We start from the raw sequence: 21,777 nt of genomic DNA on the forward strand, positions 1-21,777 counted from the left end.
ATTCTTTGCTGGCCATCCAGTTGATGTAGGGAGGGAATCCACTCCACTGCTTTCAACACCTGGTGATACAACTTGTATCCATGACTTATCTCTAATCCTCTGCTTTTCCCTGTGAAGGATCATTATTGACAGCCACTATGGTTTTCCAGCTGAATTATCAAACTCTTAAAAATCAACTTAGGTTTTCCATTTCCCTTGGTCATGTCCCTTCTCCTTAGCCACAGTGAGAAGTTTTGGCTGTGTTACTATTGCACCTGTGGGCAAAAGGGATAGCTGGAGCTCTAAGGAGCAGGGCAGTCAAAGCATATCCTGAGTTGGAAGTAACTCACTGGGATCATCAAAACTCAACTCCTGTACAGGACACCAGGAGTCACACCATGTGTCTGAGAGCTTTGTCCCAATACCTCTTGAACTCTGTCAGACTTGGTGCTATGACTGCTTCCTGGGAGAGCCTGTTCCAGTGCCCAGGCACCCTCTGGGTGAGGAACCTTTTCCTGATATCCAACCCAAACGCTCCCTAAGACAGCTTCAGGCTCTTCCCTCAAGTCCTGTAACTGGTCACCTAAGAGAATAATTCAGTGCCTGCTCCCTGCTTCTCCTTGTGAGGGAGTTGTAGACAAATCTTGGTTTAAAATATGAATTGGGAACTTGAGACCATGTTGTATTTATTGTAAAACCTAACCACGTTTTATTAAAAAAATAGTAAGGTAATTTGAAGGAAGATTTCCACCTAGTGCTGCTCTCATTTGTGCTGTGCTGAAGACAACCCCATATGCATTCTAGAACACAGCAGCTGGTTTACAGAAGTACAACATGTGCAAACAGAATTGAGTGGAAAGCACAGCAGTCACTCTGGAAAACAGACTCAAGCACTTCCCAGGCAACAGCATCAACTGCTGCTGCACTTCCTGGATGCCAGCAGTTACCTGTATGGAAAGCACCTCAAATTTGCTTATTTGCATTTAACTGTAGCTTTCTTTATGCTTAGTAACATTTTGAAAGCCTCTTAGCCAGGAGGATTACTCTACCGGAACAAAAAAAAATAACCTTTCTTTAGATACAAACGGACAAGATTGTAAAATCAATTAAAAACAGTTTTGAACATTTAATAAAAACTCATCCTAGAAATCCAACTTTTGGTCGTGAAGTCCCCAGATTCTCTTCTTCATCCAAAATCTTCTGAAGGGCTATGTGAAGTGACTTGCCTACTCTTTGTCCTGTCTGCAAAGCAAAGAAAGTAAAAGAAACCTGAGACATATATTTATTTACAGGAAGACAACTCTTATGGAAAACTTCCTTTTGACAAATATTTTCCCTTTGATGATTCATATACACCAGCTGGTATCATAAAATATGCTTTTAATTTAGAAAAATAATTATGGTGAAAGTTTCATTTTGACTTGATTAAGTTTTGGAAGAACATACACACAAAGCCAGTGCTCTCATTCATCAGAGAAGCATTTCACAATCATTAATACCAGGTCTGCACATTGCTGGATCACCCAGGAATACAAATTAGATTCACATCAGCCACAAGCATACATTCAAATTAGCCAGCACACAGAGCATGAAGCAGAGAAGTTCTACCTGCCAGAGAACAAGAGACATTTGACCAGCAAAGCAGGCTACTAACAGAAAGTTCAGTAGACTCATCTGAATGTGCTCAGAATCAGCAGAGTGAATTTAGGCCAGCTGAACACCCTGTCCTGTGGCCAGAGATGCCCAAAATACAAACTGGCTGCCCCATCAAATCACTCTGTGGGCAGGGCCTTCATATGATTCTGTCCTGTCCAAGGATCGTAAAGGAGTTAACAGAACGTTTTCTTTACAGAAATAAACTCCAGTAGTGAAAACACAACAGCATTAGCTCCAGCAGTGACCTCTATTCATCCCACCTGCCCAAGCGTACTGTGCAAGGTAGAGGGCAGGGAAACATTGGGCAGTGGTGAAATAAAGATCTTAAGGCAGTGATACTCATTGGAACTTTCCCAGGGTCTCTCTAAATGACCTGAAATAGTGACTGCAAACAGAAATAAAAAGCCCACTCATTCCTAAAGAGCCAAAGGCAGATTATATTAAAATTAGTTGATTGGTTCCTGATCTATGCAGCGAAGCCTAGGCCTGACACACAGCTGACACAAAACTCTGTTTCACTTCCTGGTGACAGTTACTGAAACCATGCACAAATCTGAAAATAAGCTACATTTTTAATTGAAGGGCCAGATGCCAGAATATGGCCAATGGTACCAAAGGAAATTTGGGAAGAGCTATGATGCAGCATGGTAGAGGTCAATACTAAACACCATAAAGCTACATAAATGGGGGGGGGCACAAGAACAAGAACTGTTCTGCACTGGGACAAAGATCACTGCAGCAGTCCAGAGTCAAGAGGGCTGATACACTTTCTTCTCAAATGTAGGACAACATTGCTCACCCCAGGTCAAAGTGAGCTGGAACTGTGCAGAGCTTTGGTATTGACCTAACACGGTTGCCATCATATTCCTGCTTGCCTCTCTAATGGATCAGATCATAAACACAGTAAAAAAACCAAAAGCCTAATGCTTTGGCAGCTTCCCAAAACTTTCCCATGAAACTCCCTTCCTAAGAGATATGTCCTAGAATGTCTGTTCTCTACCAGTGAGGAAAAACCAAACATCCTCTGACCTGCAGTGAAATCATCTGGGAATAGAGGTGTCAGACATAGGTTACTCAGCTCCTCTACTGGGCATTCTCAGGCCCTTTTGTTTTTCCTGATATCCTGATCAGGATGTTGAGTGTAAGGCAGGACCAAACAGATAATTTCTGACCTCACAGAAAACATCTTGGGTTTTTTTTTTGTGATCAGCCTTATCTCTCACTCCTGCAGAGGACTTAGATATAACACATCTCTACCCAGGTAAGGGGGATGAAAGGCATGTGTGAATGCAAATAAAAAGCCCACTGGTACCACTGGATTGATATCATGATGCAGTCAAGTGCCATATACTCAGTAATTCCCTCTTGAGACAATCTGTTGTCAAACTTGGCTCCAACTTCAGCATTCCTCACTAGAGCCATGCAAAAATTAGCCCTGTGTCTCTAGGAAACGGAGCCGGCTTGAAGGATCTAATTTTCATTCTGACTTTCAAGTTCTGTCTCATGCTCAAGGCCAAACTCAGGCATGAGAATTTACACTGGAGAACAGATTTAAGAAGAGCCTGAAGGGTTTAAAATGGATCTTATATGAATGTGGACAATATCCAGATACTAGTATTTTTATGAAGTAGGGACAGATTGTAAACTCAGTAAGGAAGCAAAGAAAAACAACAGCAAAATGAGAACAGTACATTTATCATTAAGCAAATGAGTTGTGCTAGAACACCATGCACCACAAATTCCAAACACCATCTCTACTCTTATAGGAACTTTACCACGTTAGAAGTTTTGGTCTTTCAGTTTTTAAAAGACACAGTAAAAGAGGGAACATGTTCCTTAAAAATACTCTCAAAGTTTCTCAGCTTAAGTTTTACTGTCTTACAGCTGTGAAGTACTTGCCTGAAACAAATGTGAGTGCCACACATTTCAGGCATCTACAAGTTTTAGACAGTGCCCACTCACAATAGAATCTGTTTCAAAGCAAATGCCTGTGTCCTTCACAAAGTCCCTCGTGCACCACATCAAAGCACCACTGTCTCTGCTCTAAAAGCCTTTACTGAAGCTTTCTGTACACCCAAGCTCCAACTCATCCAGTATCATCCAAGAGTCAACTGCTCAACACTCCTTACCTCCATCATTTCAAAAATACTCTCGGGATCCAGGCTACCTTTCCCCACCTTCTTCATAGAAGTGATGGCACCTTTACTGGTCACTGAAATAAGCAGGCTTGCCAAAGAACAGGCTTCTTCCTGAAGAGTAGCATCCACCACGTGCCTATATCCAATCTGCAAGTTAGTGACAAAACAATGCATTACTTTGCAGTCCTCAAAGCTCCCCCATTGAGAAATCAAACTGTGAATGCTGGCTTTGTTACTTATCTACAGCCTCCCATCCTAAAACCATGTGGCCTTAGGAAATAGTCAGAGACTGACTTAAAAGCACACAATTTAAACAGCCTCTGACCCCAAATTATGGGTACATAAACAACAGAGGTGAGATAAGCATGTCACTATTTTATACTGTTTTCCTTTCCACCATCCTTTCATCTGTATGAAACTCAATATCCACCTTTCCCTGCAACTCTAAGCATAGACTTTGCTCCCCTTTACCTGAAAATTACACATCCCAAGACTCAGATGAGTCCTCATCTCAGCAATGGCCCCTCTACTATTTATGCAATTTGCTTAGAAGAAATGCCAGCCAAATTTTCATGTAGCTAAGCCAATCACTAACAATTGGAATGGAAAATGCAGTACTCATAAAATCAACTATGTTAGCTGTGTGCTATATATGGAAGACAAAAATCTGTTTGAATGGAAAGGGATGGTACTGCACCCATGAAAATGGAATGCTGTCCTCAGCAACAAATACTCAGCATGTAACTCCAGGCAGATCACACAGCCTGCACTCCTGAACACAGTGACCTCTCGTTTTAATATACTAACATATCTGCTCCTCTGGATCTTAAGCAAGGAGCAGATGAAAAATAATAAAAACTCCTCTGCATGCACAAAGATGCATTTTAAGAATGCATCAAGTAGAAACCTACAAATCAGAGGTGCAAAGAACTCTTGTTATTCAGTAAAATCCTTAATTAGGAGGCCAAAGACAAATATATATACATAGAGGACATGGACCATTTCTGTAAATCTAATTTTATATCTAGGGGAAAAAAAATAAATGGCAGGTGAAATTAACAGCAACTGGAGTCTCTAGCAGAAATCAGAAATTTGTCAGGCTTACTTTGCTTAGTGTGACAACACAGGGCACCTCATCTATGTTGAGTCGAATACAATCATAAGGGTCATCAGACAGCTCAATCTCTTTGGTGCCTTCTTCATCCTCCAGAACGCGCACTTTGGGTATTCTGTGGAAACAAAAGGTGCAGAGTCATTGTCAGAACACATAACAAACACAGCTGTTATACAGTCACAACTCCAGGAAATTGCTGTTCTTCTAAATGAGGCAAAATGTTTAGTAGAACAGTACAAAATGTGATCAAAGTATTAACAACTCCCTGAGACTACAAAGAAAACACAGTAAGTGGGAAGATATTTAAGATAAGATCATCATATTTACATCATTCAAACAGTTCAAGTTTGAGCTGTTCTTTACACTATACATGGGGAGAAATTAGTTCGGAACTTACAAAAATCAGTTCTGAACAATTCTTTGTATCTACCAGAATGTCATAGATGTACAGGAGACCAATTAACAAAACTGAATCCTTTTGTTCTGTGGTTCCCAACCTTGCAGACAACAGCAAAGTTGTCAGCATTACATCAGTGGCATTGCTTGGCAAAGGTGTGACACCAGTAGCAAATACAAGTAGTGAAGCTGTTCAGGAAAGAATAGCACCAACTAAAGAGATTTGGGGGGAAGAGAAAAGGTGACATTAGTAAAATCCTTTCTCTAGCAAGATGAGAAGATTGGCAAGATACTCTACTGTTCTAAGGACAGATACACAGACATCAGGAGGAAGCAGTGATGAAAACCCAGGCAGAAATCCAAGAAATGCTTTCTTCTCAGTTGTGAATGATGAGCTTTCTCACAAATGAGCTAGACAGGCTCCTTATCAGTCGCACATACATTGTATTTGTGATAGCCATCTAATAGAGGTTTTACGGGATTATTTAAGGCAGTTTCCTTAGCATAGTGAGTAAAGTAATTTAAAATAATTTAGGAGAAGATGGTATCTCAAGCTGCCAAGAATGTCAGCATCTTATACACCCTCATTTATCCAGGTGCCTGCTAGGATGAAGTACTGACTGAGAGACTTGGCATTACTGGCCAGTAAAACACACACAGAGCTCACTACTCAATCTTTCACACATTTGCACTTGAAAACAAAGTATTTCAAAATGTCCCAAGACAGCTAACTTCTGTAACCACAATCTGGTTTTACGTTAGTGCTTTTACAGTAGCATTGTGTTTTATAACTAGATTCTGAAGGTTACATTCTTTTATGCACTCTGTAACAAATCTCTTCTTTTAAAAGAGGAGATATGGACTCATTTAATGAACATTTCTCCCCCACCAACACAAAGTGATTTTGATTGATCCTTGGAAGAGTATTTTAGTTATTTGGGGCTAAAAGTTGTAATGGCAAGTACTTCAAAACAGAAAACCCTGCTCCAGTGACAACAAATTCCTTACAAGCACACTGGCCTGAGCCAACCCAAAACTAAGACTTTGAGTAAGCAGAACAATTGTGATGTGCACTTCTTCCAGAAATGAAACTCCAAATGTTTTCAACTCATTAGAAATGCATCGAAGCCTATTTTCAAGTTTAAAATATTCCATTAGAGTTGATGGAATAAAGTCACTATCTAGACTAACCCTCAAGCTACACAGGACAATGGACAACGCTGGACAACAGCCTAGACAAGGCAGAGGTGTACATGCCAGAGTAATGTTTAAAAACTAAAGCAAGATTTTAAGAAAATCTGTGAGATTAAGCAACTTTTAACTCCAACCTAAAATAGCTTTGAAACCAGAGCAGTGTTTGTCTGCAAGAAAAAGTTGCCAGAATTAATACCTGAAAAATGCCTGCAAGGAGCTTTTTTGGCCAAGAACAGATGAGAGAGGTGTAAATTAGAAATACTGCAAAGGCAAAAACATCAGACACAAGCATCACAGCTGCATAAAAGGGGGGTATATGGACACAAAAACCATGCAAAGTGAATGTAGCACAAGGCTTCTCCAGAACAATGTAAATTTCCTCTTCCAGCTTGTGAAGATTTATCCTAAGTAGCTGTACATGTTTACTTTGCAACTTTCATTTTTCTATTTTGATTCCTGCAACTAATCAGGGCAGAGATCTGTACAGCAAGACTCAGTCATGTAACAAACAGTGCTCTTTTCTTTGTGTGCAGATCCAGATTTCACAAATGCAAAAGCAGTCCCACCCTTCCAAGCAGGCATCAGTTCTGCCTCTACCACGCTGTGCAGCAAAAACCTTGGTATCTGCAAAGCTGTTGTGTTAGAAACTTTGTTGTTTTTGTAACTTGCCTAACTTGTAACTATTTTCTGCAGCCTCGGTTGTAAGTAGGCACATTCCACAGAACTGAGTTTAATGTCCTGTCACAGTAGCTAACTGCACATTTTGCAATATCTACTTCCATCATTAATAAATCCATCCTTAAACATCTGGGAGGCATGGGTAAGAAGAAAGCCTGGTCTCTGCTATCTTGTGCACATGATCTTGATGGTAGTTTTTAGAACTCAGTGAACAATACAGAACTGCAAGAAGTAAATATTTCCCCTAAACCAGTTCTATTGTCATTGTTCCAAGCCTGAAGGGGAGAGAACAAGTCAGGTCAGGCATTCAAAGGATTTAAATCCCGTAAGTCTTGAGCAAAATTCCTGAAGTTCTGATGTTGGATTTACTTAGCTCTAAAGCAAGATATGTCCACAAATGTTACAAAAATGCTTAGAGCAAGATTTTAAATTGAAGTTTTCAAATGCCTATCTGAATATCTAAAATTTTGTAGCTTCAAAGAAAAAACAGCAGCTTGAGCTCCCTGCTCTTTGTTCCAATGCTCTAGTCAAGGCTGGCAAAGATCTGAAAACAGAACAAAAACCTGGTTGTAAACAAAGTAGGAAAAGCAAGTAAGAGTCAAAGAGGGGACACATGTCAAACACAGTTCAGAACACTTAATCTGAAGCAATCTTCAAACTGACATCTTTTCTTGTTTGGAGAATAATAATTTATGGAGAACAGGCAGCTACTCTTAAACAACCTTGTGTCAATCCAAAGAAAACCCAGTAGCTACAAAGGGAAAGGGAGAGAAAAAAGTGAACGAGTACAACAGGTTTTCACTTTGAATTTCACCTCTTGACTTTCTGAGCTTGTATGAGATGAGCTGTACTAGCGTTCCCTGCTCAAATCAACAAGATAGGGTTTTCAAAGTTAAAAAAATCAACAGGCAGTGTCATACTGTATCACATATTGAAATGATACTCAACTTCAACAAGAATTGCAGTTTGCCTGCAGCTTAAAGATTATATAAAGGACACAGTTGTCAGAGGAATAAAAATAAGTAAGAAACATTAAAATAATTACACCTTCCATCATGTTGTCCATGTTCTTTTACTCATTTATTTAATTCACTACTTTCTATACAATTGTCTCTCTTTATTCTGGTTAAAGTAAGAAAAACGACCTAGCTACATAAATAAAGTATGAGCTGTGGATCTGCAAAACAACTCACATGGTAGTAACTGTTTTCACTACATGACTTTTGCATCCTGGCAACTCACACACAGAAATACAGGCATTTCTTCTTTTTTACTGTACTGCTAACTCCTCTGTGAGCCATTACATTTCTAAAAGTATTTTGTAATGTTATAAAAACAATCTGCTGTTAAAAGTTACTGCTGAGAACTTGATTAACATGAGAAATTTCTCAGCAACACATTCAATTTCTAGTCTCAGATGGATAAGTCTCCCCTTATCCCTTTTATAGCATTTATAATCTGATAAAAAGCTTATTTTCCTCTTCTTTTTGCACATACTTTTCCAGATCTAGTACTGTGCCCTGATTCCCTAATAAATAAGACAGAACTACACTAGTGACTATAGCAGATCACTAATTAATGCTGAAGAACAATTTGAGATCCACTTTTAAAACATTTATGCTAGTAGGAGTCTAGGTTTCACACCTCTACCAGCTATTTTTGCCATGTAAGTTTTTTAGCAAAGCTATTCACTAGGTTGTTTTTCTCAAAGGTGCTACAAAACTCTATATTCCCTTTCACCTACAGATAAAATAGAAACAATAGAAAAAATAGTAGTAAGTCTTATTGAAAACACACAGAGAAGACTTGCATCATTCATTCTACTAGATTTTGTTTTTCCATTCTTTGAATTAAAATGCATGGAGCAAAGTTCTTTTGACGACACATAATTTTCCCCTCCCCACAATCTCTCACTACCACTTTTTTCCTCTTGATTTTAAAAAGAACTCTAGGCTGACAGTTAATGAGAACAAAATCAAAAGTGGAAAACCAGAGCTAATTACAAATCAGTAGTCACACTAATAGAGGGCTTCTTATTCAGGAGCATCACATATAAGTAAATACTTCTTATTTGAAATCCACAAGGCATCAACACCAAGGCCTCCAAACACTTGCAACAAAACCATATGGTCAACACTACTTTTGTGGATCTGGCTACAACAAAAGTTATATTGTGAACATGATTGTGCACAACATGCAATATGGCACTTGATCATTAGAAACTGAATTAAAATAACATTAGTTCATGGTACTTGCATGCAAATGAGTGCCTTGTATCTGAATGCAAGTTGTCTTGGGAATTTATTTAAACAATTAAGCATTAAAAATGTTTTGCTCACAGAGAATGTTTCTCTTCCACTTCCCATGCCACGTCTACCCACATGAAATAAGATCTGTGCTTTACCTTGTGTTAAAGAGAGCTGCCTTCACTGCGATAGAAATTGCATCAAAGATGTTCCCACCACATTCCAATAACTGGAGAGGAAAAGAAGAATCTCTTTAAAATAAAATTAGGCTAGTGTCTTTAAATGAAGCCTTTATTTTATTTAAACCTACTTGAAAAGGAAGAAAATTAATTACCAGAACAGGTTTTTAAAAAACAAAGTTGTCTTTAAAGCCTATACAAGAAAAGAAACAGATAGGAAATTAAGATTTCAGCTAACTGTATTATGCATGCAAAATAGAAGAGTTAATGCACTTCATAATAAAATTAATGATAAAATTTAATAATAGAAGCTGAAATGAAACCACCACTATTCTTAATCTTCTTGTGCTAAGGTTCTGAACTAGTCTATGGCCAGAATACCCTTTATAAACTCATCACATTAATTCTTTAGTGCTAAATTAAGCCAATCAATTTTCTAATTTCATTTCAAAGAGGAGTCTTTTTAAAATATCAGATGGACAAAACGAACTGGGAGAACTGCTGTCACAGAAGAAACACACACTGTCACTGAGAACATGGTATGGAAAGCAAGTTATATAAGGTGTAGTTATGAAGGCACATCATGATTTATTCTGTTTATAGGAAAGAGTCATTGTCATGTTTGTCTTGTACCTGAAAGTGAACAAGTGAAGTGTGTGGAGGCAGCCTAGCTCAGTTTCTTCCCATGAAGATGGGGAGAACAACAGTCAAAGGGAAAAGCAGCACTGCATACAAGGTAAAAAGGAAGGGCTCCCCAAACCATGACTACCTTCTGCAGGCTGCCAGGCAAGTCAGAGATGTGTCTGTGCATAGCCTACTGTCACTTCTCTGACCAGCTCAGCTCTCAGCTGCCAGTACTGTTTCCTGAGGGCACACACACAGGCATTTGAAACTACTTCAGCAAGAAAATATGGATGCTTCTCTGTGACATCAATCTATGCTGTATGATGAGAGCAAAACACATTTTGCAATCCTGATTACATTGACTGTTCTTCAAAATGTATTTAAAAATGAGATAAACTCCTGCACAGGGAGTAAATCATAAACGAGATATTCTATAAAGACAGTTACTTTTTATGAAGACAGACTGGATAGTGTAAAAAGAATGACAAACAGTTGGGATAGAAAGCTAAATACAAAGATGATCAGATTATTTTTTTGCAAGCAGCTGCTGGATACAGAGAGGTTAACTTGCCCCTTTCAGTCACTATTGGATTTTACTCAATAACACAATAAGCCCCACAATATCTTTGTTATTAAAACACAATAATGGGATGTGCCTGCACTGTTGCTAGGCTTGTGTTCAGGCTGCTGTTCTAAAGCCTTATCTGTGCTACAGTGGCTCCTAGAGGCAAGGAACACTGCTTGCACAGAGCATGGTGCAACAGTTCCTCCACAAAGAAATGAACCCTTTTCTCAGCTCAAGAACCTTGTACTGACATCCCTCCCATTTATTTAGCTATTTTTAAGACTAAGAAAGTCTGCATCACTGTGAGTTGTGGGAAGCAGAGGGGTCTTTTCTGCTTTTAATTTACTCATATGCAAGTGAAAAAGTTATGGGAAAGAAAAGATAACATATGACTGTCTGTAGACTTCACCTTATTCAGAAAAGCTTTTCCTCCAAAAGTAGAGATTCCTAACTTCTTTTTTATCAGGCAGGGGGCAGGGGAGGAGGAAATAGAAAACATGAGGAAATCCTGGAAGGTGCTCATTAGTGAACTGCAAAAATTTCAAGAGAAACTAATGCACCCAGTCCTCCTGACACAACGTACTGTGACTGGATATGGAGTGGTAAGAGATTGCACTTTGATTCTCCTTGTTTAGCCCAGCAGGCTGCTGGGGCAAATTATGGGGAGAAGACTATATGTATATATCAAAACCCACTCAAAAATGCCTAAAAGCTTCTTATTTCTGACATCAATAGTTTGCTTAGAAAAGGAAGAAATTGAGGGAAACAGAGAGGGTGAGAACAGGCCTTTGTGGTACTCCACATTGATAAGCTACTGTTTGGAAGTGGAATGCCTTCCATTATTAAAAAAGAATGAATACACTCTGAAAGGTCAAGGTACATATTCTCCACCTTTGACACATGTATCTCAATTTGTCCATATGTCTGCATATTTGTGGTGTGCATGGCTGAAGTTATTTTTTTTCCAGTCTGATTATATCATGTCCCAAGTACACTGATCACTAGAAAATATTTGAGAGATGTTTTTAATTGATAAAGCTTTTGCATGACTGCAAAACACACTATTTGCTCTTTTAAGACTGCATGTGTCAAATTTTGTTTACACACAGGAGCTGAATACAGGTGTCTTAATAAAACTGTATGTGGCAAAGTTGCACAGCAATAGAGTATTTTCCAGGCTCATAATATTCTCTCTGGATCTCTGTCTTTTGGAATGAGACACTTTCAGACAAGTACCTTCACACCTGACTGCAGGGTACCAATATTTTCAGCCTTACGATGGATTAAAAGTTTATTTTCTCTCCAATTTGACTATGCAACACAAAGACCAATGTAAAGAATTTCCAGGCATTCTGAAGGAAAATATCACCCAAAGGACTCTCTTTGAGTGTTGTTTTTATACTCAGAATCTGTCTCCCTCAAATGACGAATAATATGAGTTGTTCCTTATATTAGCCCAAGTGTCATCCTTACACCACACACTATAAAAAGTAGAATTCTATAGGAATGATTCAGCAACGGCAGCTTCAGAAAAATCTGTAGGTGTCAAGCACCTACACTATCACATGTAATATACATGTATACTGTTTGCAAAAGGAAATATTACAAGTATGTCAAAAAAGTGAAAATACAGAGGACTGAGATGGAAAAAAAAAGGCGGAGATAGAACAGAATAAGAAAGAAATGTTTACAGTATTTTGTTCTAACTGTACCAACCACTCTTCAATGGCTCACACACAAAATCCCTGCAGAATATAACATTAAAAAGACCCATCAGGTTGAGAGTCGTAATTATGAACCTGCAACAGATTTTTAATTGGCATTGTAAAAAGAGATAAATGTAAAATTCCTCACATAACATAGTGATGCCTTGATGCCCTGACGTTCATAATTCTGATACAATTAGTAGCATGAAAACACAGAGGCTGTTTTTCTCTGTAACTGGACAATCAACAATATATACATACATACATATATAATACAACATATATATACACACACAGAGAAGCAGACTGCTTTATGAAAGTCTTTGTTTATGCAGTGCCTATGCAATGTTAAGCAGCATGTTGCTTAAATAAGCACAGCATTTAATATTCTGTACCTCTGCTTGTAATTACCTACCTAACTAAAGGGCCCAGTGTGATTTCTCAGAACTAACACTTCATTCTCCATTAAACCTCGCCAAGCTGCAATAAGCCAGAGACTTGGGCTGTTAAAGCACTCAGTAGAGGTACATATTCCATCATTTTGTAGCTGGACTGTTGTACCGTATCTACTATAATTAGGCTAATGCTACTGCTTTTAAAATAACTAGTGAACTAATTTTCACATTTATTTAGGTCTTAGTCTAAATGTTCCTGTATTGTTCAACAAAACCCTGTATTTAATTTCTTGGCCATACAGCTTAACATTCTGCACATTATTTCACAGATCCTAATGTGTGGGAGTCCAGGACATCCATCTGGCTGCCCTGGCTGTCTCAAGACCCTGGAAGGGGACTCAGAGACCTTGGCATGATATCAAAAACACCTGTGGCTTTCATTTTAGCCCATGGAAAAAACTGACAACTTTGTATGAGGAATTACAAGCCACAAGGGTTTGAGTAGTGTGGTAGGTGAATTAACACAGGGTGAAAAAGTAAAATTTTGGGGCTTTTTAGAATGGGGTTCAAGGGGACAAGATAGAGGGATTTGGGCATGTCCTGACCTTCTTCTCCTTCTTCTTGCCCTCCATGTCTTGGTGTGATGGTGACTTCTCTATTGGTTTAAGGTAGAGACTCACTGTCTAACATAAATGATAGATATTGGCACATTATTGTAAACATAGTACACGTAGTGTTTGGTAGAAAATGTAAACATTGCCCGACAGGGCAGACAGAATGCCATGGCCAACCTGCTAGACAGAGCTCAGCAGGTCAGAGAAAGAATGTTATAGATAAGGAAAAATAAACAACCTTGGGAAGCTGACCCTACGCATTCAGACTTCTTCTTTGGCTGTGCAGGCTGGGAAAAAAGGACTTTTACAGTCTTGGGGTCACCTCGACACCCAGACCCCGAGACAATGGATTGCTCTAAGATCCCTTAACATATTTACGCTTCCAAATTTGATAAACAGAAACTCAACTTTGGATCAATAAGAATTGGAAATAACATTTAGGAGAGTGTAACTGGCAAGCTTCTATTGACATTCCCATGACAGAGTGCTTTAAATGCAGTATATTTGGAAATTGAGCTGCTGCATGCATCAGATTTGTATGCATAAAACTCAGTGTCCATTACTATCATGGGAACAAATATTCAGTTTATCTTCTACATTTAATACATGTACACAAGTTTCATCAAAAAGCACCTAGGCTAAGCCTAGCTTTTGCCAAAAAAGGTTCTATTTTACTTTAGTGAATTAGTAGTGATAAGACTACAAAGAACCAGGCAGATGGACAGTTCTGTTAGGGCTAACATGCACCCATAATAATTGATATTCACTTGAACAAGATATCTGTTGTTACATCTACCTTGTAAAAGAAATTTACCCTTCTTTAGTGGCAATTTCTTGTAAGATAATAAGATCGCTGATTTTTATTTGAAAGAGATTTGGAGTATTCAATGTGTTATTAGTTCTGCAGTCGAACAGCAGCATCAAGAAGAGTAGAAAAAGAGCAAGTTGAAATTAGTGATTAAGTACTATAAGTAGATTCACAAGAAAACTTGCATCCATGCTGTGATACATTATATCACATAATGAGATGCTTTTTTTAAAACAAGAAAATACAGAAAGTTATGCTAAGTCAGTCTCTGCCTTAGAAACATTTTGCTGAATCTAAGTTTTCACTTCTGTACTTACCAATACATCCACATAGAGAACCCAGCAGTGCTCTTTGGGATTAATACAAAGGGATTTCAAGTCTACACTGTTCTCGCAGCTGAATACTCTGTATAGTGTATTTGCTATATCTGTGCCAAGTTCTTCTCCTCCCCGGCCTTCCAACTCAGGAGAATTTGAAGAACTAGATAAAGAAAGAAAAGAATACTTTCACTTGTGAAACAGCAAATACCCAAAGAATATTTCTTAAACATTGAAAGTATCTAAGGATTTATTTGTACAAGAATAAGTATCCTATCTGAAAAGGAATTATTTCAATTTTGCATGAGAGAAGGTTTTGATGCAGATAATATACTGACATTTTGTTACAAATACTAACTAAATCCCACTACTATCTTCAGTTCCCCAGTTACAATTAAAGTAAAATTCAGCGAATTCTCTCAGAGATTATTTCTTAAGCACTGTCACCTTCTATCACCTCTACACTTAAAAAAAAAAAAAAAAAAGTAGGACATCTGTATTAAGTTCAGCACAGCTACCAAGACAGCCTAGTGAGAGCTGAATGTTAAATTATTAAGAGACTAGCTAAGAAGAGAAAGATATGATGCTATGACAAGTAGAATACTAATTTCTTGTAAGTAACATGACTGCTTGACCTTAATTGGTAATTTCTTTACTGAGTGTATTGTCTGCTAACAAGCCCCTTAAAGAAAGCATGTCATGCTTTCTGCAGCTTATGGAGAACAGCAACGAAACATCTCTTCCAGACGGGATCTAACAAAGTGTGTGGTCTTCACTTCCCTGATTCCAATGTAACAAACTATTTATGAGCAGCCATGCAAGAAAGTCCTTGGGTGCTGGGGCCTGGTACACAGCTAAGAAACTTCTAACAATGAAAGAAAACAAGCCAAAAAAGAGACATACAAAAAACCCAACCAACTAACAAAAAACCAAACCAACCAAACAAAAAAAAACCAAACACCTAACAAAAAAAACCCGCCCCCAAACCAAACAAGAAACCCCAAAAACAAAACAAAAAAAAATAACACACAACCTCCCCGCCAGCCCCTCCCCGCAAACAAACAAAAGCCAAACGAATCTAACCAAACAAAATCCACCCCAAACCTAACAAAAAATGCCCTGCCTCCAAAGAACAAGAAATGTCCAGAGATGCATATACAGTAAAATAATGAGCAACGATTCCAAACCCAGCCTCTGGTTTATAGAGAGGGCAAAAATATTCTCAAGCAGTGGACCTGTAGCAGGGTTGCAAATCTTATTTTAAAATAAATCAGTCAGACTTCCACCAAATTAATTTCTCATTAGAGAACATATCAAAGGAAGTGGTTACACAAGAGTATTTTAGATCTGTTCAAAATCTGCAATGGCCACGCCCTGTATTCTCCTAGTGGGGCATATCACAGGGCAAATTTCTCATGTATGTTCTGTGTGCACATGATGATACAAAACCTTAGCACACCAGGAGTACAAAAATACAGCGGGAAACTATGTGCTGGAGTATAATCCCTTCACTTTAAAAAAAAAAAACAAATGCAAACAACTAAAGATACACATTATCAAGGTGTGACTTAAGCCATCAAGTGAGCTGTGCCAATAATACTGCAGAATTTATAAGCTTATTTACAATTATCTACTATTATCCTTACTTCACAGTAACTCTCCCAACTTGTTCTTTTGCAGAGTTGATGAAAACTCAGAATGCCAGGAAGAACTATTGGACGTTTTAGAAGTTATTTGCTGCTACTAGAAGCAGACAGTACTATACATGCTTAAAAATACAAAGAAACATTACTGCTAATTAAGCAGTGATCTATGCTTCCAAACTATATTTGCCACATGAATAAGCATTGCAAGTGTAACACACAATATTATTCAGGGTTATCAGGGTTACTAATTTTATGAGACAAGATCTTATCTAAGTATAACTCAGTGCTGAGTCAGGTCTTCAGGTTGTACTAAACTAGCACTTATCCATGGAAGCAGTTTTTATGCACATTAACAAGATCATTTTGTTTAAGCCATAGTTATGCAAGCATTATGATCCCTATGGCAAGTTGCAAGAATTATGCAAACTTCAATCTATGCCTCATTATTATTTCTAAACACAAAGTTTTATCAAATGTTGTATTTTTTGATTACGAGTGGATGCTTTGACAGTGAGTAGAAAGAACCTAAGACTCAATTGGAACACTGTACATTTCACTGCATCTTAATTCCATTTTAACACTTCATTTCCTTGCAATCAAAATGAAATAAAGAAGCAAGGCTACCAGGATATTATTATAACTATTTGGTAAATACTGCCATCTAATGCCTACTGATTATTGCAGTAACTTATACTGGGCAAAATTTGGAAAGGGGATGTCTTAACAGACTAGAAAATGCTTAGTAGTGGTACAGAATTTCTACGTCCAAGTAGCATGTAACTTTCAAGACTATCAAAGTCATTTCAATGTCACATTGCCTAACAGTCTGAGATTCCTCTTAAAGCACAATGATACTTCTACCACATATCTCTACTGAATTGCAAAACTCCTCCTGTTGTCAGATAAAATCTTTCTATTGCAACAGTTAAACATTTCTCACTTATTGCTCAGGCCATTAATATACTGTAATCTACAGTTGGTCAGATCTGGACAAATATATTCCTTGCTTCCCTAACCCCACAAACAAAATCTGAGGCATTCAAGGAATTCAGATGTCTGTTTTTCTTGTTGTTTCTATACCTTACAGTTTGAAAGTGATAAATCAGATCAGCCACAAAACTCAAATGTGAGACAAGCAGACATAGCAGTCTTTCAGCATCAAGGGCCAGGATGAATGTCTTCTCCAGTGATGAGAGGCAGTAAGAATACCACACATATTAGGACATAGACTTGTTTTATGATAATTAATTTCTAGGATCACAAATCAGTGCCCAAAAATCATCCCCTCCAGAGATTCACATTAAAATCTGTCTCAAAATGGGACTAAGTGTGCTTCTCAGATTTCAGGTAAAGGACTCAGAGCAGAATAAAGAGAAATAGAAGTCTGGGTCAGAGAATTATACACATGATCCAGCAAATTATTATCTTCATCAGTAAAAGAAACTATGGAAGTTTTGAGAAATAAGCATTTTAAGATAGTAATCACTGCAGTCTGAGTTTTTATTATTAGCTTCATCAATACAAAAGCCAGTTAGAACACACAGGAACTTCACCAGAAGCTTCAGGGTATTGAATTGTGCTCAGTTACTACCAACCAGTGGCAGTCTGGCAAAGCATCAGGGTACTGACAGCAGCTCATTCCCCTTGACAGAGGGAAGCTGCCTCCACTTTCTGTCTTTTGCATCTTTCTGGAAGCTAAAGAATACCCTTCCCTATCCCACAAGAATGTGACAATTGACTACAATCCTCTAAAGTTCAGGCCCTTGGGTCCTGTTGTCACAGAAATTAAAGATTACTTATTTCCTGAACTGACTAAATCCAACTCCCACAAGATTGATGCACATCTCCCTCCCATCCCATGAAGCGGAGATAACAGAAAATACAATTGAGCATTAATATAATGAGTTGAAGATTTTCTAGTATCTATTTCCATGTACAAGAAGTGCCATGGAATTGCCACATGTCCACAGACCACTTTTTTTAGAAAGAAAATGTCCCTGCTGTCAATGGACTTTCTTCATATAGGGAAGAAAAACCCAAAACAATAAACATGTACCATTTAAGACACTTCATACAGGAGTTCTAACAGCAGGACCACATTCAAGATCATCTTCCCATCTGGTATTTTTTGAACAGCAATTGTAAACAAACTATCAATTCACAGGTGAGTGCTTTCCTTTAAGGCATTAAGTTTCCACAGTTAACTAGAACATAGTGATGCAAAGCTCTCAAACCTTAGCTTTAACAGTGGTATATTGGTTTAATGTCAGAGTAGCAACATTTTTTGTTTCTAATAAAAATGAAAAGAGATGCCACATGTAAAGCATCCATCTTGACAATGCCAAGGCTTTTATGAGAGGTCCCCAAAGCAATTTAAATCATAAAGAAGAGTTTTGGGTAAGTCTGCAAGACATGGATACTGTAGTCTTGGCTGCAGACAATTTAGACTAACATTGAGATATCACTGTGATATCTCAGAGCAACCTCTAAACAAGAGTTCTGTTTTCTTCCAGCTTCTTGCATAATTCAAACACTATGAAGAGTGTAAGGATAAATAACAGTCCACTTGTAACAAAATGCAAAAAATCTGATTAAAAATAAACACCCTTTTAGTTAATGAAAGATGGATTCACATATAAATATATAACTAAAATTTCTAATTAGTCTTTGCATCTGAAATTTACATTTGAGGTTTTTCATTTTTTAAAAAAAAAAAAATTGTACTAAACACATGTCAAACTTTTTCCACTGCTTTCACAGACAAAGTAAGCCAAACTTTACGTATAGTTAAAGTACAGTGTGCATTGGTCAATTATTTTCTTCCAACTTTTTTTTTTTTAAATAAATTTTCTCTATTTTATCATGGCAAAAACAACAGCTAGACATTTTAATCATGAAGGCTCATTCCAAGCGTGTGTACTTGAACCATTACCCTTTTCCAGCTGCAGTGATGCTATGCAATTTGGGATTGTTTTATTTAACTAGTTTTGATTGTTCAACTCCTGCTGATTTGCTTCTTTTGGGTTTGCAGGATCAGCAGAAAATTCCTCAACATTCACTGTTACTGAAACGGTAGAATAACTTGTTTCTCTCACTCAAACCCCTAGAGGAGGTTAGTGGAATGAAGGCATAAACCTCTGAAGAATGGCAAGACCTGATCAGTAATTTATTCCAAGTATTAGATCTATTTCATTATTTTCTAGTATACTAACCAGTCAACAAAGAATTCCAGGTAACCTTCATCTGGTTTCTCCAGCTTCGGTGTCCCCATTTCAGCTTTTATGCCTACCAAGATATCAGTTTCTCCCTATTAAAACAAGAACACATCACTCAACAGAACTGTGTGTTTAATTTAAATGTCTACGGTAAACTGACATTTCTACCTTTCAGTTATCTGATCATTCTATCAGAATGAACTTAAAATTAACATTTTTTTTAAAAAACAAAAGGCTTTAGAAGGACAATATTAAGTGTAAGAAGATTCTTCAAACAATTACCATACATATTACCTGTCTTTAGGTTAAAAAGATTCTTAATATCCAAGACTACTTCTGTCATTTTGGTTCTGCAAACAGCTCTTTCTGCAGAACCTTCATAATGGTGCACAGTACATTTATCTTCTTCACAGTCAACATGTCAGAAGTAGTTTTGCATCGTTTTAAAGGAATAGAAATTTTTGCACCTCCCAGAAACTAGGCACAACAAGCAACTTCAGTTTTCAAGATTAAATGTTAAATTATTGCAGACTTAAGGCTGTTCAGGCACTTTACAGTAAATCCAGCTCGAGCCAGCCTGAAGTAATTATATATCCTACCATTATTTCCATATCCCATGGTTTCAGTTACTGCTATACACATACATGTTATACAGGTTATACACAAACCTATCTATAAATAGCATCAGATTAACTAGTCACATGAAGCAATTTCATTAGCAAGGTACCCAATCCCTAAGAAATTTACCTACCAGCTTTACTCTTGCAGATCCACTTGTGTTTGATACAACATCTGTTTCTACTTCTGCACATCTGTAGTCTTCACAGCCTCGACCATCTACACGAAGGTCTTCCTAAGTATGACAACCAATTTATTGTTGAGGGAATCAGTAGTGAAAAGTAAAAACAAAACAAAACAAACAAAAAACCCCCACCACAAACAAAAAACTCTGTGACTTTAAACTTTCCTTCTCCTATACCAAATGCAGCACTAAAAAGGATATAAAAGCAAAAACTTGTAGTTTCACCATGGAATACAAAAGAACAAACTATACTTTTTAATTTATATCTCATTTATGTAGAGCTTGTAACAAGCAATCTGCAGGCACCAATGAATTGCACCAAGTCCCTCTAATTCCCAAAAGAAAGCTTTGGATTTCAAAACTGTAAAGGTCTTGGCTTTAAATGGTACTTTACCTAACGCAACCCAGCTCTTTCCTTGGATAGGCAAGTTCTGTACTTTTACATCAGTAATTAGGACCCCAGCAGACAAAAGTAATACACCAGCCTCCCAAATGCTTTCCTCCATTTGTATTCCACAAATGAGTATTACACATCCTCTGATACTCTACAGCTCATTCCCATAAAAACAGGTTTTCAGTAAATTTCAGTAAGAATACAGTTCTTTTATCTTTGGGGCTTCTCCTTAAACACCCTTCACTCTTCCTCCATTGTCCACTCGTGTTCCTTCGCCAAGTTACAGGCTAAAACTCTATCCAATGGCAGTAACTTGAGGAAGAGCCAGGAAAGACCAAGGAAAGAGGAGCAGATGGGGGCAGAAGGATATTAAGCTCTTAGAAAGCATCCGAAGGAGGGCAATGAAGATGGTGAAGGGCCCTGCAGGGAAGTCGTTTGAAGGGATGCCGCGGTCACTTGGGCTGTTCAGCCTGGAAGAGACTGAGGGGAGACCTCACTGCACTCTACAACTTCCTCAGGAGAGGAGGGGCAGGCACTGATCTCTTCTCGGTGGTGACCAGTGACAGGACCTGAGGGAATGGCCTGAAGTTGTGTCAGGGGAGACTTAGGTTGGACATCGGGAAAAGGTTTTTGAACCAGATGGTGGCTGGACACTGGAAAAGGCTCCCATGGGAAGTGGTCACAACACCAAGCTTGACAGAGCTCAAGAAGCCTTTTGACAATGCCCTCAAGCACACGGTGTGACTCTTTGGGTGCTCTGTGCAGGGCCAGAAGTGGGTGATCCTCGTGGGTTCCTTCCGAGCCAGCATATTGTGTGATTCTGTGAAAACAAATCCACGTCCCGCTCTCAGCCTGCTTCCCGTTCTGATGCTCGGTGTGCTGAGTACTGCTCCAGAGGCTCGCCACCAGACAGAGCGGTGGAGGGCTCCTTCCCTCCCTCCCTCCTCCCCTGCCTCCCGCCCGCGGTACCTGCACGCCGTGCACGATGTACAGCTTCTCCGCCTCGCTCAGCACCACGGACGCCATGCCCGCCGCCTCCGCCGCACCTGCGCACTGCCGCGCTTCCTCCCCGCCTCCCGCCCGCCTTCCGTCCGTCCGTCCGTCCGTCTGC

General features: G+C 38.5%; 1 protein-coding gene across 1 annotated transcript; it reads right to left on the minus strand.

The window, feature by feature from the left end:
• Positions 1-659: 659 nt before the first annotated feature.
• On the minus strand, positions 660-21,712 carry EXOSC7 (exosome component 7). The gene is made up of 8 exons (XM_021540471.2): positions 21,636-21,712; positions 20,222-20,323; positions 19,468-19,562; positions 14,610-14,772; positions 9,560-9,630; positions 4,879-5,002; positions 3,765-3,920; positions 660-1,221 (listed from the first exon to the last, which is right to left on the minus strand). Exons 1-8 carry the CDS (start codon positions 21,690-21,692, stop codon positions 1,117-1,119), a joined length of 873 nt encoding a protein of 290 aa, XP_021396146.1. The 5' UTR covers positions 21,693-21,712; the 3' UTR covers positions 660-1,116.
• Positions 21,713-21,777: the final 65 nt, after the last annotated feature.

This window comes from Lonchura striata, chromosome 1, assembly GCF_046129695.1.
Source record: "Lonchura striata isolate bLonStr1 chromosome 1, bLonStr1.mat, whole genome shotgun sequence".
In the NCBI taxonomy this organism is placed as follows: Eukaryota; Metazoa; Chordata; class Aves; order Passeriformes; family Estrildidae; genus Lonchura; species Lonchura striata.

Excerpts from the sequence above, each read along its gene's own strand:
- EXOSC7 (XM_021540471.2), bottom strand. The coding sequence starts at position 21,692 with ATGGCGTCCGTGGTGCTGAGCGAGGCGGAGAAGCTGTACATCGTGCAC. Across the intron at positions 5,003-9,559 it reads GCAGCTCTCTTTAACACAAG|AATACCCAAAGTGCGCGTTC; the intron begins GTAAAGCACAGA and ends TTGTTTCCACAG. Across the intron at positions 3,921-4,878 it reads GTGTTGTCACACTAAGCAAA|ATTGGATATAGGCACGTGGT; the intron begins GTAAGCCTGACA and ends ACTAACTTGCAG.